The following is a 27,483-nucleotide window of genomic DNA, read 5'->3' on the forward strand; positions in this document are numbered from 1 at the left end:
CATGATTTTACTAACAAACGTCCATCCTCCCGACTGCGTCTTCCGTGACAATTGATGAGTGCGTGTGACTTGGAATTTTGACGTAGCTTTAACATTTTTTCAGTCAAATCGCTACTATGTCTGCAGTTTAGCAGTTTATCATGATGTATCGTGCCACAGACACGTAGCGCGATGTCCCACCCAAGCATATTATCCTGACGCTAAGCTGATTCAGCCCTAACACTAACTTCTGAATGCTGAACGCCATTTGTTAGTACGATTTTTTTAAAAGTCTTTGGTATGACTCGGCCGGGGTTCGAACCCACTACCTCCCGCATCCGAGGCGGACGCTCCAACCACTAGGCCACCGGAGCGGCCAAATGATGATAAACAAGTAAATACCTCTAGATATGTCTATTTTGCTTTAATTTAGCAGAATATAATCACACAAATATAATTAATATAAATGTTGTATTAAAACGAAATATTTACTTCTTAAAATTACATGCATATCAGCATAGATCATTAATTCTCAGACAGACAATATGATGGGGAGCAAAAACAAATAAACGGCTATGCTAGGCAATATCTTTGAGAAGAAACGTTTTGTTGTAGTTTGCTGCCATTATAAATAGTGAAACTACTAGCATAAAAACTAAGACGTGATTTAAAAAGGGAGCCAGACAAAAGCAACTGGATATAATATATTTTCAAAATATTTCTCTCATTTATTTATATTTGCGTCAATTTTTTAAATTACAGACATTTCGAAGCAGCGATTATAAGATTGGAAGCGCCTGGAAAGTGATTGATTTTCGTCCAGTATCGATTCCCTATAATAAGATCACACTATAACAAGGATGACAATCATCCTAGAAGCAAGATCTAAAATATAATTCGGCGCAGTAAAGGGGTGATTGCATTATATCAAATGATTAACACTAAGCACAACCGATCGTGAGACCTTATCCTTACTAAATATTGCTGAAAAAAATGAGAGAATATTTGTTTTCTTATTTTCCATTAAGAAAAAAGATTCAAGTGAAATATAAACCAGCGATTATGTAGTGATAGAGGATCTGACAGATATATGCTGGATTTGTGATTAAAGTATCTTCCAACAAATCATATTTCGCTCTTATGTCAATTCCAAGATTGTAAGTGGTCAAAAAATATTGTTTCATTGTTATTTTCTAGTCAGACCGAAAGAAGACAACAAAAACGATTTTCCTGTATATGGACTATAAAGTATCATACTGTAATATATAATTATGTAAAAGATAATCAGAACAACTGCACAAATATGTTTAGCAACATGCAAGTCAGTGAAAAAGCAACGAAGATCTGATCCAGCTTGTTTTGTAGTGGATGCAGTGAATATAATGATAATGTTTGACAGACATCAGGAACAAGTTTAAAGTACAATTCTTTTCAGACTACACAGATAGCGATGAAACTTATATATTCCTCGGAGGTAATTCCCGCCCACTAATTGGTGAGTGTTAACAGTTCCATCATGCAAATCCCATTAATCTTACTCTGCTTTCGCCTTTTACTTGTGCCCAATAGCGAGAGGAGCGGCCGGCTGTTGCATAGTGTGTCAAAGAATGTCGCTATATAACCCAAGTTCACTTAAAGAATTGGAAAAGGCAAAACCTGACAAGGTCGACGATAATAATAATAATAATAACAATAATAATAATGATAATGATGATGATAATAATAATAATAATAATAATAATAATTTAACGCAGCTTATCAATTTCAGCAACATTTGCTGTTATCAACTATTTCTGCCATAAGAAATAGTTCTGAAACGCTTAGCTATGGTAAAGAACTTTGCTCAAAGATAGTTGAAGCACGCCATGGGGTATGTGATTCGAAGTCGTAACCCATCAGCTACAGGTCAGGATCTCTAAGTACTGAGTTAGAATGTAGATAATATTTCGTAACTTTGACTTTTGATGACTCGATTTGTCTCAGATTTTGAGGTTTTCTTATTTGTATTTAAGGAAATAAATCGATAAAATTGTATGATTTTTATGCAGTTAGTAAAGCTTAACCTATGCAAATGATGGGAGTGGGGTCTTAGAGCATGTAGTGAAACTATTAATTTAGTAGACAAAATATACGGAAAATCACGCGACTTCCTCATGGGCGTATGTAATCAGCGGTCCTGGCAAAATTACTTCAAGATGATAACACCCCAATTTTAACGACATTACAATATTGATTTGACATATATAATTTTAATTTCAGATGGTAAAGAATTCATTCATGCATTATATGTTTTAACTGTAAATTAAAAATATAACGCAAAGTTATAAATGCAAGCGGTATCTGCTTCCATAAAAAAAAATATTAAAAATCGATAAAGAAGGAGCTCTAGAATGATAAATTCTTATAACGTTTTGGATATAGCATGGTACAAAGCTCCTTAATTTCATATCGTCTCAGCAAATATTGAATCAGGAGGTTTGCACAATCCAGAACACACTGCCACAAGACCGTACTAACTAGTCACCAAGACTCGTGTTCGCATCATGCCATGTACGTCTTCAGAGCTCTTTAACGTGTCACCGCCATCATTAAATATGCAGCCTGCAAAACTCGAACCAGAAGATCCTGTCCCTAAATTGAAAGAATAAACGTGAGTGTTACATGGTTTATCTCAGTCAATTGTCCTTTTTAAGAATAATGCAAGTAATTCAAACTAAAAATGACTGAGAATGCAATATAGGTCACCTGATGATATATTTCGTTCTAATGAGAATATAGTGTAGATATCATGAATTGAATGGGTTCAACATTCAACATAATAAGCTACAACAATAATGTCTTTAATTTTAATGCATTGCAAAGATAGAGTCAGACGGTGATATGGATCTGAACAGGTTTCGTTTAGAATTTGCTGCTCGAAGTACTGTAAAATCCTCGATGGTATGATGTTATTCAAATTTTCTTGTTTATTTTATGGGGTTTTTGTTGTTTTTTTTTCTTCTCTCTTTCCCCCACTTGTAATTAAATATAAATTGAAAAGCTAAACGGTACATGTTTAAGTTTCCATTTTATTCATCCAGCACAAATGCAGTATATTATTTATACATTGTGCCACAATACTCTTTGCGAAAAACATTTGATCGCACAAGCATATGATACGTTAACCATTTGCAATCAAATGGATCTTTTTAAAGATCATCAATTTGTACGTGCAATAATTTAGAAATTGAGCAGAGCTTTGTTTGTGGTTTTAGCTCAAAATATTGACGTCTTTAATATAGATTTAAATAATTATAATATATGTGACGAAAACGTGTATCAATCATTTTGCCAATAAATATAAATTCATGTGCCTTTGGAAATATAAATGCAGGCTAACAGGCAAACAGATATACAGATGGGTATAGACTATTCATTGAATACTTACTCTTTCCCATTGTCATGAATACTGACTACCCCACGCAGAACTTCTCCAGGTCGAACCGTTACTTGAAGAGTCTGATCCCATTTATTGAGCTGATTCGTGAAGTAGCAGTCGCTTATTTTGTATTCTAGATGGTGGAAGAAAAAAGTTCAAGTATCCATTATGAAATAAAGGTCTTTGACTTATCAAAGTGGCCTTATATGTCAGAGGGATAGATGGAATCTCCTTCTCTCATGTTTGATTGTTAATGCATAAAAAGAGCCACTTCGAATGTCTATTCATTTTCATAACTCCCTTTATCGGTCTCAAATTCTACTAAATCAAGCAAGTCTTTGACATTTGTTACAACTCATTAATTGCCATTATTGCAGGTTTTGCATGAAGATAGGTCTGGCAGAATTGCAGCTTATCCAGTCATCTCTCTTACGATACAATTAACATTAGACGGCACGATACATACATTATCAATCCATAGGAGCAAGTTCTAATCAAGTTGTTAAAATAAAGTAAGACGTTTACACAAATACTGTAAAAAGGGAAATATTCGGGGCGAAAAATCGAATCGTTTTGGAGGAAATGGTCACTTTTGTGTAGATACCACTTCATGGGATCCCACTGTTTACGTTAATATGAAGTACAATAATAAGCTTATTGTCTTGGCGGACACAATTTCGTGGATAGTTGTTAACACGGTGGAAAAGCAACTAAATATTTCCGATTCTACGGTACATTTGTTGAAGCATTTAAACAAAAGATGACAGTTGGAGACAGTAAAATAAAAAAAATAAAAAACTAAGTTAAAGATGGAGAGGGGAGTTTGTAAGTAAAGCAGTGGATAATTGTGCAATTTGCAAGTTTTCTTATCACAGCTCTGTGTTTTTATATTATGATTTGATCCTTTATATGCAAATGAGCTTTCATTTAAAAGTGTTATAATTGTAACATAAATGTGCACGTCGATATATTGGAATAGTCTGACTATTGCTGTTGACAAGTGGGGTAATTTGAAGAAAGCTTTCATGTGGTCTTCTTTCCGTACATCGAAATCTACCTTACATTTTGTGGCAACCACACATTGCCAACTATCTTTTCCTAATTTTGGTAGAACAAAATATCCTTCAAACACTAGCATAAAAAGGTGACCAGTAGGAAGACGTTCTGAAAAGATGTTTAACAGTATTTCTTCCCACATGTTATTTTTTCTTTAAGAATAGCAGTTATACCGTCGCGCGAAATTAAAAATAAAGAAGCATGGATGGATGGATTGATGGATGGATCGATGGATCAATGGATGGATGGATTGATGAACGGCTCATTGGATGGATGGAAAGGTGATTATTTCTTTTTTAAGTTGTGTGAGTGTCAATCGAATATAACGACATCTACTTGCGAAACGAAGAACAACAGTAATAGTTCCATCTTCTGTCCTCCTTGTAGTTGTCGTGAATGCTCTCTATCCCTTGTATGAAGCCATTTCCACCACAGTTGAATACAACAGGGGCGTCATACTCATTGACATAACCTGTTGATAAATCAACTTAATGTACTACTGTTTTCTTCAGCAGATTCACTTTAAAAGTACAGAACATAAAAATGTGTCAAAGGTGATATTGAATTTTTTTAACAATGCTAAACCTCATAATGTGTTTTTGTTTATCCAAATAAATATGAAGGACCACTTTAACTTGCAGTCACTTGTGTATGTTCTTCAGTGATGACAACAATATATGAGAGATCCAAAGTCTCTTTATACGACAATTTGTTTATGCAAAAGTTGTTCGTACAACAACAGAGTTGACCCTTTGTATTATGCAACTCTTGTATTAGAATCGTCTGTCTATTTATATGTCTATCTATTTGCCTGTCTATACACACACACACACACACACACACACACACATATATATATATATATATATATATATATATATATATATATATATATATATATATATATATATATATATATATATATATATATATATATACCATTTCCACATTGTATGTCTACATTACGTAACGTCATACTTTAATGGAGTAAATACAATACAATTCTGTTCGGCATACCATGTGCAAGTGGACTGAGGAATTGCTTGTCAAATAAGGCATCTCTTCCGTTCTGTTGTTTTCGGTTGCACAGAAGATGTGGGAATATGTGCAACAAATGTAATCAGGCTGCTGGACAAAAATTTAAGCCAAAAACTGAGGTGTAGACAAATCCTATTATTTGCATGTTGTACTCGCTTCAATGCACAATTAATGACATATATATACAAACGTACACATACACGCAGATAAATCAAGTAAAATAATGAGGTGCTTAAGGGCGTCATAAAGGAATAAAAGTAGTATTAAATTACGTAAAATTCCTAAAATACAATGTATCGTTTTGCTCAATGCTCTTACCGCTCCAAGAGCACGATCGAGGTACAGAGGCAAGAGAAAGGCGGCTGTCATCGCATCGAAATTCCCATGTTCTGTCCTCGTGATAGTTACTGTGGTCACTCCTCACAAAGGTCAGAAGCTTGTAGTCTATGCAGGAAAATCGAAAATACTCGTCATACGTATAAATCTCCCGCTGATACGCTGCAGATATCCCAGTCAGGGCCAAAAGGAAAACAATCAAACTTCTAGTCTTCATTTCCTGCAAATACGAGACATGTATGCAGGTATGAATCTCTCTCTATGTGTGTGTGTGTATGTATATATATATATATATATATATATATATATATATATATATATATATATATATATATATATATATATATATATATTGTAACGTCGCCCTCTTAGCAAGAGGGGTGGATAATTGGATTTGGCTGGCATGATCTAGAGGACGACCTCCTTCAATATTATAGCCAAGTGGGAGTGAAAAATGAATAGAATTTCAACAGAGAACTGAGCAAGAATATTGGGAAGAAATTAAGCAATAGGATCCCCCTTAGATAAGAAAAATAACAAATTTAATCAAAAATCAATAGTGGTAATTCCAATTCAATCTAAATTTAAATCTTCAACGTTAGAATTGAATAGCAGTGTCCTGCTTGAATTTATTTCATCATAATAACGAGTGGTGAAAAGACCCCAATGTCCACGACTGATCTGCGTCACCTTCCTCCTTCGACTCCCTATTCTCTATGATTTGGCTCTTCCTGGACTTCCTAGATCTTTATTCTGAACTCGTCCCTTCTTTTCTCTTTGGACTTCCGTCTTCGGACTTTCCCGTCTCTTTCCCAAGAAAGCCGTTCCTTAACGCTGTTGTCTTTCAGAAATTGTGCGTCCTAGCACTAATCCCTGTCATTTCTTACAAGACAGCTACCTGGTCCTATTTTCTTGTTTAACGAGGAAAGCACTATTCTCTTTAGGCGTCCTTGGAGCCACTTTTCCTCTTTCATGATTTCAGACTAAAGAATATCGACTAAGGTCGTCTCTATAAATTCTCTTTACTTCTAACGTGTACGCCTTAATTTATTCTGCCCAATCGTAAGAAGCGATTCCTAAATTATCCCAAGAAATTCATTTCTTCCGTCAGATTTAGACAGCTTAGAATCTGTAAAGTACGGGCATATCAATTTCCCTTTGAAAATGATAATTTGACACGGGTTCTTGTCAAGCAGGTATGGTTGGTAGCTCAAATGTTTACTTCACAGGACAGCGTAGCAATGCCTTGGTCAAATCTCACTCAGTCATAAATTCTAGCCTTTCAAGTTTTATCACTTACACGGGGGGGGGGGCGAAAAGAAGAAAGGTCGAAGTGACCGTTCACAAAGTCTTTTCTGGCTCAAATGTGACATAATTTTAATGCTCAATTCATTCAACTTTAAGGTTCAATAAAATTCAAAATTCGACACTTTACATAGGCCCCCTTTACGATTAAAATCAGGGATTTTGCTCTCCGAATTTTGAAGTTGTATTTCAGTTTATTGTTTACATGTCCCGAAGTGACCTCTTCACCTCACAATCTGCTCCTACAATGGCGCTTCCCTTAATGTAACGAAATTGAACTTGATATTGCTGAAGAAATAATAACTATCTCATTAAACGTACATTTGTCAATTTAGCTTGGGCTAAATAGGCAAGTGGTTGGTGTTCAGTTTACAGAATAAACTTTCACCCATACAGATAACGCGTGGAATTTAGAGATCCCAAATAAAATCGCTTTGCATTCTATTTCGGTAACAGAGTAATTACGCTCTGCTGGCGACAAATTCCTGCTACCACAAGCAACCGGAAATAAGTTCCCATCATGTTCCTACAGTAAAACTGCACAAAGACACCTGTCAGAAGCGTTGGTACGTAAGACAAAGTCCTTTGTCACGCCCGGTAGTCTCACTACGGCGTCTGACGTTAACCTATCCTTCAACGTCTGAAATTCTCTCTCTCAAGCGTCTGTCCAAATAACCTTCGTCGGAGCCTTCTTCCTTGTCAAGTCAGTAATCCGACTATCAATAGCGCTGTCGTTTGCGACATATTTATGATAATAACCTGCAAGTCCTAAAAAAGATCGAACTTCTGTCTTCGTAGTTGAACGTGCGGTGTTCCGAAGTTGGTCGGTTTTAGCACTGTCTAGGGTTAATGTATCTTCACTGAGTGTGTGTCCTAGATAAGTCAGTCTCCGAAATCCTATGTGACATTTAGATGGTCGGGCAGTGAGCCCTGTCTGTCTAGGTTGTTCCAGAACTTTTATTAGTAAGACCACGTGTTCTTCCCAAGTAGATGTAGCCAATAACAAATTGTCTATGAAATTTGAAACTCCCGTCCCTCTTAAAGCTTCCAGCAGTTTCCTCATCATTCGGGTGAAAATGCTGGGTTCATTCAGGACCCCGAACGGCATGACTACCTTTGGTATGTCCCATCTGCTGTTGAAAAGGCATGTTTCGGACGGTCTTCCCTACGAACTGGAATTTGCCAATATCCCTTGGACAAGTCTATTTTAGAGAAATATTTGGCGTTGGTTACTCCGGCAAATATGAACTCAGGATCCGGTAACATTTCCATCTGAAATTCTGTAATCCTGTTTAATTTCCGATAGTCGACGCAAAAGTGGTGATCACCATCATTCTTCTGGACCAAAACAACCGGTGAATTATATGCAGATTCGGCTAGTTCAATGACCCCTAAGTCAAGCATAGTTCTAATTTCGTCCCGTACAGTTTCTAACTTCGCATGAGGTAGTGGACAGGGTTTCAGTTTCACTGGCGTTTCATCCAGCAGCTTCAAACTCAACTCTTCCAAATCCATCATGCCTGGTCTTTCTGTCAAGACACTTGAGTAGTCGTGGAGTATCTCCTCCACCTCTTCACGTTGTTCTGCCGTTCACGTTACGTCAAGGACAATGTCATCGTAGGTTTCATCCCTCCTAAAAGGACAACTAAGAAGGACTTTCGCCACTCCTCTGTTGTCGTCGGGTTCTTCAGTCACAACTGTAGCAACCACGATCTCAATGGGTGTCTCCCTTTAACTATAGCGTTTAAGAAGGTTAACGTGGTACAACGTATCTTTATCTCCTACCCGGACACGGTAGTTCTGTCCACCCTTCTTTTCCGTTACAACGAACGGTCCCCTCCAGGATACTTGGAGTTTGTTTTGCTACAATGGTAACAACAACAGCACATTGTCACCCACTTCAAACTTCCGTTCCTTCGCCTTCTTGTTGTAGTACTTGGCTTGACGTCCCCGTGCGTCACAGGGATTATTCTGGGCCAAGTTGCAAACTTCATCCAGTTTGTTACGGAGGTCAATAACATAGTGATACGTTGTTCGTACTTCCTTGAATGCCTTTTCATCCGTCGACAACTGTTTCAATATAGCCATGGGTCCTCTCACTGTCCTCCCATAAACTAGTTCGAAAGGTGAAAATCCTAGACTAGGTTGGGGAGATTTCGCGGTACGCGAAAAGTATCGCGGGAAGGTATCGATCCCAGTCCTTGGGTCGACCTTCGCACAACTTCTTCAGAGCTTGCTTCAACGTCCCATTGAAACGCTCTACTAGACCATTGTACTGCGGATGATACGGGGTAGCTATCAGGTGCCTAATGGAAAGTAACCGGTTCACTTCTTCCATCACCTGGCTAACAAGCTGTGTCACTTGGTCAGTTAGTATTTCTTCGGGTACAGCAACTCTGGACCAAACTCCTACAAAAGCCTCAGCCACCGTGACTGAATCAATGTTCTTCAACGTAACGACCTCCGGGTATCGGGTAGCGTAATCAACAATCGTTAACACATAACGATTATCACTTTCTGATGCAGGCTTAATCGGACCTATCAAATATATCGCCACCCTCGAGAACGGTTCATCAATCACAGGAGTGGTTCCTAGTGGCACTGGGCGATGTGAGGTTCTAGGTGCCACCACCTGACATTATCACATGCCAGACAAAGCATCCTTACATCCCCATGTACACTTGGCCAGTAGAATTCCCTCACTAACTTATCTCTCGTCCTTGGCACGCACATGTGGCTACCAAGTAGACTCTCATGTGCGTTCCTAAGCACTTCTTCTCTCTTAGATCGAGGTACAATCACTTGCTTATATCTATCAGAACTCTTCCGGGCGTATCGATACAAGGTACCTCGTTTCATCACGAACTCTTCCTCACCGTCTGGCAGTTCCGCACGGACTCCTCCTTTGCATACCCGCGTATCCTGTTAGGAGTAGAATCTTCCTCTTGAAGTCTCCTTAATGCACCAGGTATCAAATTGTCTCTGAGTTAAGTCGAGGGGTTCAGCGGCTTCGACCCTGACCTTCGTTTTAAAGACTTCGTCTCTATGGACCCCACGTGTACAGATGTATACGTCATAGGATTAGGCTATGGCAACACATACCTACATCCTTGAATTAGCTCGTGCGACAATCCTGACAAGCATACTGCTTGAATTCGTCCTTTCACATACGGCGAATCAAGGTCGATGTAGACAACCGAGAGAGAATCTTTAGTCCTATTAGCAAATTTGACTTTCATTGTCTCACCTGTATAATTAGCAAATCTGACAAATTTGCTATCCGCCAAGGCTGGATAACTACAGTCGGTGTCATACAACACGGTAGCCTTCTCTCCATTTACCGTAGTTTCTGCTGTATTAGACCATTCTAGTAGTTTACACCTTCTACCAGTGCCTCATGTCACTGCGTTTATCGTGGGCCTATTTTTCCTGCAGTCTTTGAAAATACGGCCAGGTTTGTTGCAGCCGTAGCATACAACTTCAGCTCTTATCAGGGGTACCCTTATCTACCCCTTGGGTCTTTCCTGGACCACGGAACTGATCACTGCTGGGATTATCAGCCCCTAGCTTCCAACCATTTTGATCATTCCACCTATGAGGTGGCAAACCGTTAGCTCTTCTAAAGTCAGTGGCGCTGGGTCGATCCCTGCCACCCCAGGTGGTTGGACAAGAGTGTGCACACTCATTTCGTTCAGCCATCACACTGATATATTCTAAGGTCTCGAAATCACGCTCCGCTAAAAATACGTTCACTTCTATCTGATAGGTAAGGAGGACATTTTCTTTCAAGATCTCTTCCCGTATGCCTTCATAATTGAGCGCGGTGCCTGTCATTTTGATCATATATCGAAAATCACGCGTACGTGAGTATGAAATTGTGCGCGTGTCTCCGTTGTTCGCTGAGACGATTCTCTGAAAAGTTTGCAAAATTTTCGGCCGACAGCCTGTAATGCCTTAACAGCGCTTTCTTAAGAGCATAATCGTCTACTGCAGTCGGTGCGATATTATGATAGACATCTGCGACAGCTCTTTGCAAAAATGCGGAGATAGTAATGGCCCACTGGTCTTTGGGTATATGATGGATTAAAGCTAACTTTTCAAACTGAGTTAAAACGTTATTGATGATTTCGTCCCTGTCGTTAAACATCTGCATCGTTACCTGGACGATTCGTCTATCCTCTGATATTTTGCTTGTGGGTCCTGAATATTCAATCAGTTCTTCACCTCTCCTAGCTTACGCTTATATCCTTAGTCTCTCCATGGCTAACGTATGTTCTCTCTCCATGGTTAACGTATGTTCTATCTCCCTGGCTTTTTCTTCGGCCTGCAATCTGGCTAACTCGATTTCTCTTTCTCTTTCTTTTTCCTCTGCTTGTCTAATTCTTTCTTTAACCTCTGCTTGTCTAACTCTTTCTTTCTCTTCCGCGTGCTGTCCTCTGTATTCCCTGAGACTCCGCTCTACAAATTCCGCTAATTGGGTCCTTTCATCACATAATTCGTTTTTACCAATAGATTTAAACTCTTTGACCAACTGCCTATCAGTTGCCATTCTAGTCTACACGATTGTAACACCAACCAATTTACTTATCTTAAGTATTTACTAACTCTTGCTGCCTTACAAGAAACAGCTTCCTTAAGAATACTTACCCATATTCTGTTTCAATAAAGTCTCAACCTACGTACGTACTAAAATAACTCTAATGCAACCTAACAGCGTCTGGCAGTATAAATTTCTGAATTTCTCTCCAAAATTCAGCTGGCTCGCACCAACAATGTGCAATTACTCCCTCGGGACTTCCTTAATTATCTTTGCTCGCAAGAGTAACTAAAGGCAAGCATTATTTCAGAATTTTTTTTATTCAGACAATGACCATACTATCAGAGCGGTTCAGGTACGGAATCTTAATTTCTTACAATGTCATAATATACATTAAAGAACTATCAAACAATGGCATGCACTAACTACAGAATGCATATATGTTGCCTCGATTTACTCTCGTCATTCCTTGCTTAAACAATAACCAAATTTATCACTGCTATGGTATTCTACTTTCTATTCAATATCCTACTCAGACTCTGTCACTCACACCGTTCAAAATAATCTCAGACGATAGACCCCACTTTGTAACGTCGCCCTCTTAGTAAGAAGGCTGGTTAATTGGATTTGGTTGGCGTTATCTAAAGGATGACCTCCCTCGATGTTATAGCCCGGTGGGAGTGAAAAAACAATAGAATTTCAACAGAGAACTGACCATTAATATTGGGACGAAATAAAGCAATATGATCTCCCTTAGATCAGAATAATAACAAATTTAACATAAACAAATTAATAGCGGTAATTCCAATTCAATCTAAATTACGTCAACAGAAGTTAATAGCTGTGTCCAGCTTGGATTTATTTCATCATAATAACGAGTGTTGAAAAGAGCGCAATGTCCACGACTGAACTGCATCACCTTCCTCCCTTGACCGTGTATCATCGTCTTCCTGTCTCCTCGACTTCCTATTCTCTGCGCTCCTTATATAATATTGTCTCCTGAACACGTGTTCCTAGATGAATATGTTATCAAGAATATTAAAAGCTCCAGTCAATCGCACAAATTTGCAAACTGAGGCAAAGAGATCATATCATTTTTGGCTCTCTGATTGACGAATGGTCACAAATATTTAGCAAAAATACTCATAAGTATCAAGAGATAAGGGAGTCCAGAGGTGGTATATATACTGTCCATTTCCATGTCATAGATTGATGCACATAAATCAAGATCTGAGAAATATACAATCTGGCAGCATTACTCTTTTTGGCACATGTCCATATAGCAAAATATTAAATATGCAGACAACACGCTTGAAGTGCTGTCTAGAATCAGCTTGCTAGGCCATCTATCGGGTTGTCAGACATGTTTTAACATGTTTCAATCTCTTACATTTCCTCCAGACCCCCGACACTTAGGCCAAAATTCGGTAAATTACGTCACTACACTCAGTCGGTATAACCATTTGTTTAATTGATCTGAGTATGATATTATGCTCTACGGATACTTCATATTAATATATTCCCCAGTTTTGTATTATAACAACTTTCGTCAAAGTCAAGCTCTTCTCCAGACCCTATTCCAAACTTACCTCAAGTTTCACTCCTTGCAACATATCTTCTCTTGTAAATATCCCATAGCCCACTTGTGTATTGGACTAACTTTGACACACATTGGGTTCTGTTTCACATTGAAAAGAACTCTCAATTCTCCTCTGCTTCTGCTCATGTAAACGCAGAAAAAGCAAATAACAACAATACATTACTTTGAAGCATCGCACAACATAATTTCGAACCAGGTCAATATGAGCAGCCCGTTCTACAATACCATATACTGACTGAGTGACGTTACGCATTCCTAAGTTGGTAGATTTGGTGTAAGTCACGGATAAGTGGAAATGTGCGAGATTGACGTGTCTGAAAGCTCGAAAGAAGGCTTGAATACCCGGTTGAAATGGAAAATTGGCGAACCCGTCACGATGGTATGCTATGAAAGCTGTCTGGTTGTTACGATTGATGATAACATTATATATTCATTTATTGTGCTCGTACAGCGAGGTACGCCTTTGAAAACGCCTGCCATAAAATAAATGAATTTTATTTTTTTTCTTCAAACGTTATGTGCATTAGACTGTCTTACAAACGGAAAGTTATTATTCTATCTTCAATTTAATAGTATACAATGTTATTCAATAAACAATACAATTACGTAATGTGACTAAATGCGTTTCAAGTAATGTGTAATTTGATTAAACAAACATTTTTTTCACATAGCAAATTGCTAGATACTGTTTTATGTAGCTCCTGGTACTTGATTGCTTGTAATTTGTATCCAAAACTATAAATTGTAGTGATTGCCTATAGCCGGATTTCGTACGTGCATTGAGTCTAATTTAAAATATTAAAAAGCGTAAACTTGCATAGGATCTATAACTGTATGCTTACTTGCGTGTTGACAGTTACAAAAACAGAATTTTTAGTAAATATGTTTACGATATAGGGCCATTTTACATTGGATAAATCGGTCAGGTGAATTAAGTTAATTCCAATTGGAAGAGTTAGGTCACGTGAGGAGGTATTTTGAAATATTAGATGGAGTAATAAGATCTGTCAAGTGGGGTTTATTACGACATATAGTCGTAATAGATTCTTGAACGTCTGTATAAAAGAAGAGAACTGATCAATAAGATTCATTTCTATTTTGGAATCATTTTTATTTCTTGTGTTCGTTTTGTAACATCAAATCTGCAGACGCGTTTTATGTTGTACTTTGATATTATTTGAGAGAACAACATTTGTTTGTACTGTTCAGTGGTAAAAGAAAGTGCTCTTTTTTGGACTATAATATTATTCTGGAATTATTGTGAATTATTATGGGGAGTTTGGGATAACGCCATTTTGACAACGTCACAATTCTTGGCGGACCAGTACATTACCGGTTCTGAAATATATACGGAACCTTTCATTCTTTTGGACTTTAATAGAACTTTTGCATGACCATCTTGGATTCAATTACTAATACTGTAAGTTTCCTCTCACACTGACATTTATAACTTTGATAATTAAATTATTTGTTAAGTTTTGCAAAACTTGTTGGTTTTGCTTATTTCATACAGTCCTTTTTTGGCCCCAAAAATTATAAATTTTCAAGAAAAGCAGTTGCTCTAAAAATACCATGGCTAATGATTGACCAGCAGTTGAAGAATTTAAAATTAGTTAAAAAATATTTATACATCACATTATACCCACGTAGCCATGACGTCACGTGTAGCTATGAAATAATCGTTTGTGCAAAACATGGAGCTATTTTAAAAACTTATGGTGGTCCAAGTGCGACAATATATTTCATATATTTCATCATCATCATCATCATCATCAGTCCCGTAGTATGGAAGACCGTTGGGGCACCGCACAAGACCTAACAACCAGCTTCCTCCATTCCTCTCGATTTTCCGTATTTCTCAGTGAGTCGCTCAGTGTCAAGCCTGTCCACTCTCAAATTTTATCTTCCCACCTCTTTTTTTTTTTTTTTGTTGCCTGCCTCTCTTTATTCTTCCTTGTACAGTGCCTTGTAGGATTGTCTTGGCAAGTCCTGATGATCGTGAGACATGCCCATACCACTGCAGTTACCGTTTTTTTCACTATGGTCAGGAGTCATCGTGAGGCCCAATGGCTTGTCTTATCCTTTGCCGTATTTCTTCATTGGTGATATGGTCTTTGTATGTGACGCCGAGGATCTTTCGGAAACATCTCATCTCTGCAGCCTGTATCCTTTTCTCCAAGTCCGCTGTTATGGTCCATGATTCGCAGGCGTTAAGAAATATGGAGATCACCAGTGAGTGCATCAGTGTGACATATGAGCTGAGTGCGATGTTCTTGTCCTTCCAGATGAGCTTCACTTTTGTCTGCGATGCTGTTGTCTGTACAATCCAGGATAGTATTTCAGGCTTTGATCATTCATTTGTTACAGTTGCCCCCAAATACTTGAAGCTGTCGACTGTTTTAAGCTTTGTACATTGGACCCTGATGTCAGTGCTGATGCCCTTGATGTTGTTGGCCATCATTTTGGTCTTCTCTGCACTAAAGTTCTATCATCAGTCCTAATTAATAAATTTCTAATTAAATTCCAGTGGTGTTCGAACTAAGATCCAGCGCTGTATGTGTTAATATTCCTGTAGTCTTGAATGTATTAATGTACTAGAGACATGAAGTGTGATGATGTGCCAACAGTCTTTTGATAAATCACACTAATATAATCCAAGATGTCGTTGTTTGAATTCACTATTATTCCATTTAATGTTTCTGTCTAAGAATATTATTCAAGAGCACTATGTAATTACAGTGAGTAAATAATTTAATAAATAAATCACCGAAATCAAATACAGAGTAAGACTGATTATGCCTAAAGATATGAAAGCATCAATGGGTAATTTCTAGATACGCGATATATAAACTCCTCTATCTGACCTAGGTCACAGTTAGCATTTTCTGGAAATACTATAACTTAATGCCATTTTCCATTCTAGAAGACTGTGAGTTTGTCAACAAGATAAATATGTTACTAACATTATAATAAAGAATATGGTAAACATACTGTCCTTGACTCAGTTTAAGATAATGATCCTAGAATTTAATACACACTCCCAGAAACGTAATAACTATGTATTTGTGTTAACAAAATAATGAGAAAACATCAGTGTCTCTAGTCAGGAACAAAATGAACTTGATTTTGGACAAGGTCAAGTCCATACTATAATTATCCGTTGTATATAATGAATTTTTATATTAAAAAAACAACCTAACAAACAATGCAAATTAGATATATATAACAGAACCGGTCGACATGAATGGTTCATAATTCTCTATAATACAATTATACTGAGGCTTGTTTGACCCACCAAATATATTGCTTTCAATACACAACCATGACCTTTGACGTCTTAGAAATAAGAGCATTTGGTGTACCTATGCATTTATTACGTTGCTTAATAGGCATAATTCCATATCCATGCAGCATCATGCCCCACCCAGTCACATTATTCTGGCACTTGGCCGACCAGTCCTAACACTAACCTCTCAATGTTGAGCTCCTAGCGAGGCAACTGAGAGTACCAGTTTTATAAGATTTTTATGTGAATCGGCCGGGGTTTGAAACCGCCACCTCCCGCATCCGAGACGAACGCTCTAACCATTAGGCCACCGGAGCGGTCATATTGTAATGTAACATTGTATGTTGGACTTAACCTTATCCTAAATCATAGTTTTTTTTCTACCTGACGTGAGTTAATAACTTTTTTATATTATGTAAACAATTGGTACATAGGTAAAATATTAATATGTGTGTATGAGCTTAAAATGAAGACCATTATTAATAGAAGTAAACATGTTTATCTGGATCTGAGACAAGGTTACTGGAATTCCCCAAGAATTTCCCTGGCGTACTTTATATATTCCAGTTCTATATTATAATTTTAGTAACATGATTTCTAATTATAACTAACATTTTATCTTGCGAACTTTTAGAACCTTCCAGATTGATTTTTTTAATCAGGCAATAGTGTTTATTAGAAAATGATAATTGTGACCTAAGGTCAAGTACAGGACTGTCACTGAAAACATTTTTCATTCTTGCGTTAACATCTAAGCAGAATAAAGTTATCATTGTTGTGTACAGTATTTGATTTGGAAATATTCAAATTATTTCTTCTCTGGAAATACAAAAGTGCTCTGATAACATTTTTGGAAATAGACATTTGAATTTACACTGAAAATTCAAATAAGGATTTGATTCTTGGACTATATCATTGTGATCCAACAAAAAACTGTTGGCACATCAACACTATACAAGCCATCATAGACACATCAATACGTTCATCGTTGGATTATTTTAACTAAAATTTATTGAGAACTTTAATGAAATGACTTGTGTCTGTAATTCTAGAATTATTTGGGATTTTATTCACATTATTGTTAAGTTCCTGTTTTTCAATTTGACTTTGTGTTCTTGGAAATTATATTATTTATTCAATTTTGCAAAGTTTGTTGCTTCTCACAATTTTCTATTACTTATTTTATGATAATAGCGTCGTAATGACCTCTCTCTCTCTCTCTCTCAAACACATTTGCACACAGACACACAAAACACGTCTGACATATATATACGCAGTTTGTGTTTCTAAAAAAACTAACTTTTTATTGTACTGTTTAGATGCATATCTGCCTTAATATAAGTTAATAATTTATTGTTCAAATTATTAAATGTAATAACTGCTCCGGTGGCCTAGTGGTTAGAGCGTCCGCCTCGGATGCGGGAGGTCGTGGGTTTGATCCCCGGCCGAGTCATGCCAAAGACTTACAAAAACGGTACTAAAAGCTGCCTCGCTTGGCGCTCAGCATTAAGAGGTTAGTGTTAGGACTGGTCGGCCCGGTGTCAGGATAATGTGACTGGGTGGGACATCATGCTACATGTCTGCGGCATGATACCCCAGTGTTAGACATCACTATAAACTGCCACATAGCAGACATCGTAGGGTTATGACTGAAAAATTGTTAAAGCTACGTTAAAAATCCAAATCACAAATCACATTAAATGTTATAGATTTCACACATACTCACACACACACACACACAGCATAGTTGAGAAAGATTCAGTGTCACTGACAGGAAGCAAACTTTGTTACATCTGATATGATTCAAGAATGTACTAAACAACATATCTTAGATCGGTATGCCAAAGTTACTGAAACACAAATAATTGTTTCTGTCAGCATACCGATCTAAGACATATTTTCCTGTATATTCTCAAATCGTAGGAGATAGTCAGTGTAAAATCTGAGTATGTTTTTGAACACACGATATCAGGAGTAGTTTACATTCCTTCCTAGTCGTTTTATCCTTTAGAAAATGCCGAAATAGATCCAATGTCAGATATGCTCAAAAACAAGAATTATCTTGAATCTGTTGCAGTACTATAACAAAAGAGTCATATATAGCCGACTATGTTTAGAGATCGAGTTTTCTGCAAAACAAATCAATTGACGTCCAATTTGGTAACATAGAAACTTATCTTTTTCTGAAAACAAATGTGTTCAGCACAGTTATGCACAAACTACATAAGGTAGAGCAATTAAACTTAGTAGGTTGTTGTTATGCATTTCTAAAAGGTACATTGTGATTTTGTATTACGTATCCTGTCTTTAACAACAAATCTACTTTTTAAGGTTGTGTGTCTTGGCCAGGGAGAGCGGAGATGCGGGAGAGGCTTCAGTAAACATCCCAACTATGGGCGAGTAGCGTTAAAGACGGGCCAGACCCCGACTTCAACTCTCACCTCACAGCACCAATATACGAAACCAAACTATTGCAGACTATTTTGAGAAAACAATAAAATCTAACCAAAAACGCAATACTAAGTATATGTTTGCACTAAATAATACTAATAAAGCACCGATACAGTATTCTGTCCTTTGCATTCTTTTCTAACTAAGGGATACAGGGAACTTCCATGTGGGAGAAGTATGACGCACAGACGTTGAAGGGCTATGTCATATGGCGCTACACGAAGTGAAACGGCCTTCGGAAGAGCGTCTGAAAACTCCACATGTTTGGAAATGGACAAACAGAACAACTATACGAGGACAAACTATAAATTTGGTAAAATAGCCAAGAGTTCCCCACACTAACTTTTAGGGACTAACCCAAGAATAAAACCCTTTTGGAACTTTTATATCTTTAATGATAAATGAGACGGCTAAAACCCGGCAGATAAGGGATGCATAAACGAATAAAGAAAATGCGACTCCTTACTCGGAATTTCTTTTAAATACCTTGAAATACACCGTTTTCTCTACAAAATTCAAAAATGTAAATAAAAACAAAAGCAAATTATCCAAAATTTTGGACAATTTATAAGTCAAAAAAAATTAAATGATAAGACAAATGGGATATAATTTGACTGAGACTGCCGTCCCTACTTCTAAATCTATAGCATACACACAATATATAGCAAAACATATAGCATACACGAGACTTAGGAGATCGTTGGCACAGATCACAAAAAAGGGGGAAGGAACTCCGACACTGGGGAAAAAAATAATACCCCGACAAAAATGTTAGTAGTTAACTACATTTTTGATCGAAATTCTTTTGTTAATATAAGACAGACATACATAACTTCGGAAGCAATATACACACATAAAACACCTTTGATTTTTTTTTTGGTGGAAAATTAGGGGGATATCTGTCTGGTGCCCCACCCCCACCCCACCCCACCCCAAAAAATTATATATTTGTTGAATTGTGTGTTAATAATGTGTTTAAGACCTGACAGCATAAAGGTACAACAGAAAGATGCTCATATTTCATATTTTGGAATTTAAAAAAGCAAATAAATACTTATACATTGTGTGCCGTGCAAAACTGTGATAAGCATTAAGTGAATGTGCCCAATGTAAACATTAAAAATTTACCAGAATGCAATAAATTAATTTAAAAATAATGTTCATTACCTACCCACAACACACACACACACACACACCACCTAAAGACTGATATCTTGAAAATATATATCCAACACTGAAACGCTGAGAGATAATACTGAATTCTGGGCCAAGAGACTAGAACGGGGACCGACTCGTGTGTCAAACAACATCCATTACCAGGGAGGTGTAAAATGCATTGAGAACGGTTTTCATCGGTCGTAAATTGTGCATTAACGTTTCACACACACACACCCTCGCCTCCCCACAAATAAATATGTAAAGTAGAAATCATAAGTAACTAATTTAAACATTAAGAAACTTCATTCTTTTGATTCAATTACAGTGTATTTTACATGCAGGCTACACTTAGCGTATTGACAAATCTAATAGCATATACATGTCCGGTATAAATAGTTTATGTACTGTATTAAGGAGTGTTCAAAGAAAAACTTTTTAGGCACAGGCCCCAAGCTGGTGACTTAAATAAACTTACTAGCCCTGACTGAAATTCTCCAAGCCCGGACAGTTCATACCTGTCAGCTCTCAAACCGGGAGAAACACCTCCCGATTTTGCGGGTATTTCCACACCTACCTCCCGATCTCGTGATATCTCCAGATTTTTCGCAGAGAACTCCCGATTATTACATTATGTCTGTCAAGTTTTAGTTCTCAGAAGAAAAAAATACGAACCATACTGTAACTTCGCCCTCTTAGTAAGAGGGGTGGTTAATTGGATTTGGCTGGCGTTATCTAGAGGATGACCTCCCTCGAGATTATAGCCCGGCGGGAGTGAAAGAAGAATGGAATTTCAACAGAGAACTGAGCGAGAATACTGGGATGAAATAAAGCAAAACGAGCCCCCTTTGACAAGAAAATAATATATTTAATTAGAACAAATTAATAACGGCAATTCCAATTCAAGTTAGATTATATCAATAGAATTTAACAGGTGTGTCAAATTTGGATTTATTTCATACTCGTAACGGGAGGTGAAAAAAGCGCAATGTCCACGACCGATTTGCATCACCTTCCTGTCTGTGCTCTATGCTTTGCCCCTTCATGGACTTCCTGTTCCTCTTATTCTGACCTCGCCCTTCTTTTCCTCGGACTTCGGTTTTCAGACTGTCCTGTCTTTCTCTCAGAAAGCTGTTCCTTAAAGGACAAAATTACCCCATAATTCTGTATACCCCACTCTCTAGAGGTACATACAATTCACTTACGTTACTCAGGGCATGTTGGCTTAACACACTGTGTAAATTCTGACTTAGTACGGTAGGACAATGACCTCGCTTCCAGCGGCAGGTCTTAAATTATCACGTGAGCGTCTATCGAATATTATCGTATTCTTTTACATGCTACTACATGTTCGATTACTATTACACAAAATTCACAAATTGTAACTCACAGCAATCCATAACCTACAAGATTATTCAAACATTACAAAATCAGATATAATTAGGTAATTATCGTTAATTCATGATAGTCTGTAACGTCCTAACAAACAAAGGAAGTTATTTCACATAACCCTATTAAATCCTACACATATGAACATTTGGATCGCATGCAATCAATTCTACCAATGAACTAATAAGTGTGTAATGAAAAGGTAAATTATATAACAATTCTAGCATCAACACTTTCCATGAAATTGAATACACGATACATAAGATGGAAACATAGTCATAGCAAACATATATGCATAAAACAAATAATCAAATTATAGAATATTAAGTGAAACTAAAAGTGCGTACCTTATTGTTGTTCTTTTTCAGAACTTTTGCGTCCTAGCACTAAAACCCGTCTTTTCTTTTACAAGATGGCCACCTGGTCCCTTTCTTGTTTAACGAGGAAAGCACTATTCTCTTTAGGCTTCCCACGGAGTCGAGACTCTTTCCTCTTTCAGGAGATTTCAGATTAAACAATTTTGACTAAGGTGGTCACTTTAAAGTCGGATTGTTCTAAAGTGTACGCCTTAATTTATTCAGCGGTCCCTAATTTTTCCCAAAGATTTGAACTGTTAAAATGAAGTCCTAGGCATTGTAGGTTACAACAAAATAGGGCATCGTTTGAGACGCCGTAGATGACAAAAGCTGGTCCAATCAGAATGCTGCAATTTAAATTTTACTGTCATATGTCCAGAATTCCAATTTCACTTGTTGAATCAGAAATGTTTGTCCTCAAAGTTCCATTTTCTAGCTCGAGATTTTAGAATGTATCTGTTGAATGCAACAGTAGTGGTTGAAAGTTATATTTTCTATGTCGAGGTTTTAGATTGTGTTGTTTGAATTACACGGCGGTGGTTGAAATTTCAATAGCATACGTCGAGAATTCCTAATTTACGTATTGGTTCAACGAGTTTATGTTGAAAGTTCCATTTCATTTGTTGGGTATTTAAATTTCATCTGTTGAATTACACAGCGCTGGTTGAAAATTCGATGTCCAATGTCGAGGTTTTAGATTGTATCTTATGAATTACACGGCGGTTGTTGAAATTTTAATGTCATAAGTCGAGAGTTTCAATTTAACATGTTGAATCATATTGATTGTGCTGAAAGTTCCGTTTCGTATGTTGAGTTTTCATATTGTATCTGTTGAATTATACAGCGGTGGTTGGACATTTTTATTGCGCTTGTCAGAATTGTTGTTTTTATATGGTGTACTGATTTGTTAGTGTTAAATGTAACATTCCACTTCAACAATTTAAAATAATATCGAGTATTAAGATACGTCATTCGTGTATTCAATTATGAGGCCCATTACATTTCGTGCATTTACAGTTTGAAATTTACCATTCACAAGTCGAGAATTACTATGAATTTCTTCGCTAGAGGTCGCTATCGTGAACGGAAAGCGTTATTTTTAAATAAGGACGCTGCTTATCGTTGCTGTGAAATTCAACAGATGAAATCTAAATACTCGCCATATGAAATGGAACTTTCATCACAAACAGTTACATACAAAGTGTGAAACAGGGATTCTCGACATATGATATTGAAATTTCAACCACCAATGTATAATTCAAAATATGCACTTTAAAACGTCTACATAGGAAATAGAACTTTAAAACACCACTGTATAACTCAACATATAAAATCTAAAATCTCGATCTTGAAAATGGAACTTTAAGGAAATGCAATTTGATCCAACACGTCATATTGGATTTCTCGACATACGATATCGCAGTTTCAACTGCAACTTTCTCATTGCACCAGCTTTTGTCCGCCTCATAGCATCGTTTTTTTGACAATCTATTGCTGGTGCTTACATACACACTCTGTCGAACATGTTCACTTTGAAGCATGTCCGAAAGGGCAGTCCTTTTCACAAGATAAATGCAAGGATAAGGATTAACAGTAAATTAGTCACACTGGCTTTTTTGCTTGTGTACCTAAATCAAACCTTTAGCTATTTTGCAGTTTAGCTACAGCTGACCAGATGAAAAAGGGGCTTGTCCTGGGGGATAATAAGGTGTATCACAGGGAGAAATGAAGCGTCCCATTGTCGCTCGCACATTGGGGTAGGGGTGGGTTCAATAGTTGCCCGCCCCCCCCCCCCAATTTCTATTGTCAGCCAGTTAATGTGAAACTTATTATTATACATGACCTCTTTTCTTTTAATCGTTACTATTTAAACTTCCCAAGCGATAGTTTTATATCAGCTCAAATCATTACAGATTTTTTTAAAAATTATGTTTTCTCGAAACAAAGTTTCCTCAGCCAATCAATGTTTGTTTCGACAAGCCCGACGGGCACCTCACTTCGAATACAGGATGGTCCCGAACTAAAATCAGACGAGCCCTGGGTGTCGGGCTATCAGATTTGTTTTAGCACTGCTGGTGTAGATAAAATATCTGTGAATTGATTGTTGCATTTTGTGGTCACTTACTCGGCATTCTACCTATTTTCGTAACTCACACGTTTAACACTTTTCTCAGGATTTAAAATATCCAACGGTATGTCTGTAAAAGCGCCAACTTTTAGTCTAGGCCTAGCATTTGCCTATCCTAGAACTGCCATTTTTTTCTTGATCCCTCTCGTAACATTCCTTTTAGAAATGCAATGAACACAGAGCACTGTATGGTGTTGCTTTGAAATCGACTCGCTTGTAATAATGTATCCATACTTTCTTTATGCCTTTATCTTTTGGAATAGAAAACGAAATGTTGTCCACATGCTTTTCTTAGTGTGCTATTACACACGTAGGCAACGCTAAACGGCATTGTCTTTTACTCTGGCAACTCATAGTTGGGATGTTCGAGTCGCTACTATGACGTCACATCCCGAAAGTAACTGAATAGGCGCGGAAATTTAGTATACGAGGTCACGGAAATTCAGCTCCTAGAAGATATGCCAATATTTAAATATTGGCATTACAGTCGCAGAGGATACTTCAGAATAAGGTTTTCTGCTATAGTACTTTTATTATTATTCTATATTTCCATTGGTTTCTGGTCTCTTTCAAGAAAATGTGTTGGTTTTTCCTCTTTCTGTTTCTTAGTTTCAGAGCATGGAGTCGTAATATATATATATATATATATATATATATATATATATATATATATATATATATATATATATATATATATATATATATAACAATTTGATTTTTTGATGGAACAGACACCTATTTGTGAACAAAATTAACTGCTCATTTCACTATACTTAGTGTACTTATACTGCAGGATACAAACAGTGGATATAGCATAACCACAAAAATAATTTTACAGACACTTTCATTTAATGGTGGGGCCGAAAGCAGCTATTGTCCAACATGTCTTTTGCAGTCGGTGATTACAGCTGTGCCATGCTGTTCATTAATTATAGGAAGTTAGTGTCATCCACTGTAGGATTAACGATATCATGCTTCCTGTACCTAGTAATTGTTTTGAAGGACGAATTACATAATGACTAATTCCTCCAATAAAATATGAAGATTTAGATAATATCTTTAACTTTTCTTTAAAACAGCTTGATTTGAAATAGTGCTTATAAGGGATCATTAATATAAGTTGTTGTATCTGTCCTTCATTACTCGACATTTGTTCATTGAATACTGTGCAATAGTTCCAAGTTCAAAATACTCCAAGACCATCTTACTTATGTTAGTACTATACTGGACACATCATGTACAAAAATCAATACAGGCTATGTGGCGTTTTGGGGAAATAATTGCATTTTAAAAAAATAACTAGGTTTTATGGCAAGCGACCCTCTGAGCTTCCTAGAGCGGCAGTGAAACCCTTCTCAGCATATGTGTTTACGATTTTGGTTCTGCTCTTATTGTAAATATGTGTTATTAATAATATACCTATATCATAAAATGGTGTTGTTTACCGTAGGATAAGCCTCATTTCAATAGATTTGCAAGAAATGCATGCCTACAAGGCTTCAGAAATTAGACATGTTGGGTTGGTCTTGAAAAAGCTAATATTAAATATTTCAGTAGGACTACATTTCAACCGCGGATGTGAGAGGACATTTTCTATGCAAAGTATATGTCTTAAGTAATGACGGGACGTCATTGGAAAATGTTTTACATTGTATTAGATGTCGGTACCTAAAGATACACTGAAATGATATCAAAGAAATACACATATACAAATGCATGAATTTTCATGCAAAAAACCGGTACCTAACACACTAGATGTTGGCAGTAAGTACATCAAATTAAACGTAGAGGATTCTGTAATTATGCGTATTAATATATAGTAAAAATTCACATAAGACTGCCTGATTGCATCTTCTTCATATATATAATATAATGATTGTAATTAAACAATATTCTATGTCTTTAGCATTTATAATCATTTGGCAAAGAGTCTCACGCAATCCTTAATCACTGTTATAATTTATATATAAACAGGATGCACAAGTAGTCCCGATGCTTAATAAAAACATAGGTCTCAACAGAAGGACACAATTTTATTAGTAAACGTTTCATTGTTTCATGTGTGATATAGTTATGATGTTTAATAACAAGTTTTCAGGTTGTGTATGAAAAATGTCCAGAGTAAAAAAGTGTTCTTATAAACGTGTTGCGCAGTTTACCTTCTGCGATTGTTGGCAGAGGCATTAAGATATCGTTTAGGCATGTTGCCTTTTTCCTCTGTCCACTTTCACATTTTTGTAATATTTGCGCATTTATTCATTTGATTTAATTCCTTCATCAATACTTTTCTTAAACTATGATTTTGTGAAATTGCCTCATTTATCACATGAAAGAGTGCCATGCAAAGAAAGCGTGAGGATTAATGCCAGAAGGGATTTAGACCTTGGCTTGCTTTTGTTGTAGTTTCAAATGTTTACTATTGTCATAGTCCCTTTGTACATTTTTTTTAACTTACAAATTTGAGATATTCAGACATATAGCCTTTAAAAAATATGTCCTAAGAATAATTAATGTGTTTAATGTTTCCAGCTTCAAATCAGTTCAGTTATTCTCTTCTTATTGCCTTATTGAATACTTAGCCAGAGAGGGTATTCCTGCATTAACAATTGATTCATTCCACGTGTTACTCACCTAGAAATGCAGTTAGTAAATTTTCATCTTCCGCCGGTTGATCTCTTTTCATCGAAAAAAAAACAACAACAACAAAATCGTGTTGTATGGTAAATAGAAGTACAAAATAAAAACTTAAAACGAAAGGTACAATCATATTATTATTCAGACGTTGATTTGCAGACAAAATAAGCTTGAATATTTGTTTGCAAATACGATCAGTTGATAGGAAATCTTTTTGAATTGGCAAAAGGAGAGAAACAAATGGAAATCTTACCGCCATATTCTGCAAAATTCCTCGAGATGTCAAATGATGATTACAAACAGAAATCGTCATAAGTATTTGCGTTGAATATGGTATCTTCTATGATGAAGTCTCTTCAAATAACACTTAAATGAATACGCTTAAGGATAATGGAAAATAGTCTCCATTTTGTATAACTTTTAAGAAACAAACTGTGCCTGTTGACACTAATTTTAGACAGATTTATAGCTTTGACTTATATCTTAAATCTTTTGTGTTCATATGATCAGATAACAGGCAAACACCATTGGCTGGCTGAACAGGAATGTTTCATTCACTGTGCGTACATTATCAAAATACATGAAGAAACAAATGCAATCAGGACTTGTTGTTCACTTCTAGTACCATACACGTGTGGATAAATAAAATCGGAGACAATAGCAGTTCCTTACACTATAGCCTATTTTACGTTTTACGCAAACTAAAGCTTGATTTGCTGATGTATTTGGTCATATCATCAAACCAAAGATATTACTTATGCAAGGAATCAAACATTCTGCTAAAGGCGAAACTTAAACTAGGTCACAAACTTCTG

At 36.7% G+C, this 27,483-nt stretch overlaps 1 protein-coding gene across 2 annotated transcripts; it reads right to left on the reverse strand.

Moving 5' to 3' along the window:
* Positions 1-388: 388 nt before the first annotated feature.
* LOC149773042 (dermatopontin-like) lies at positions 389-27,099 on the reverse strand. Of its 2 annotated transcripts, none has more exons than XM_089946843.1 (5): positions 26,922-27,099; positions 5,810-6,047; positions 4,794-4,925; positions 3,407-3,530; positions 389-2,610 (listed from the first exon to the last, which is right to left on the reverse strand). In XM_089946843.1, exons 1-5 carry the CDS (start codon positions 26,979-26,981, stop codon positions 2,568-2,570), a joined length of 597 nt encoding a protein of 198 aa, XP_089802969.1. In that variant the 5' UTR covers positions 26,982-27,099; the 3' UTR covers positions 389-2,567. The 2 variants fall into 2 exon arrangements, with proteins under 2 accessions (XP_089802969.1, XP_089802970.1); XM_089946844.1 differs by lacking the exon at positions 26,922-27,099 and adding an exon at positions 13,259-13,461.
* Positions 27,100-27,483: the final 384 nt, after the last annotated feature.

This window comes from Sinohyriopsis cumingii, unplaced genomic scaffold (genome assembly GCF_028554795.1).
Source record: "Sinohyriopsis cumingii isolate HCF-2022 unplaced genomic scaffold, ASM2855479v2 utg000913l, whole genome shotgun sequence".
Classification (NCBI taxonomy): domain Eukaryota; kingdom Metazoa; phylum Mollusca; class Bivalvia; order Unionida; family Unionidae; genus Sinohyriopsis; species Sinohyriopsis cumingii.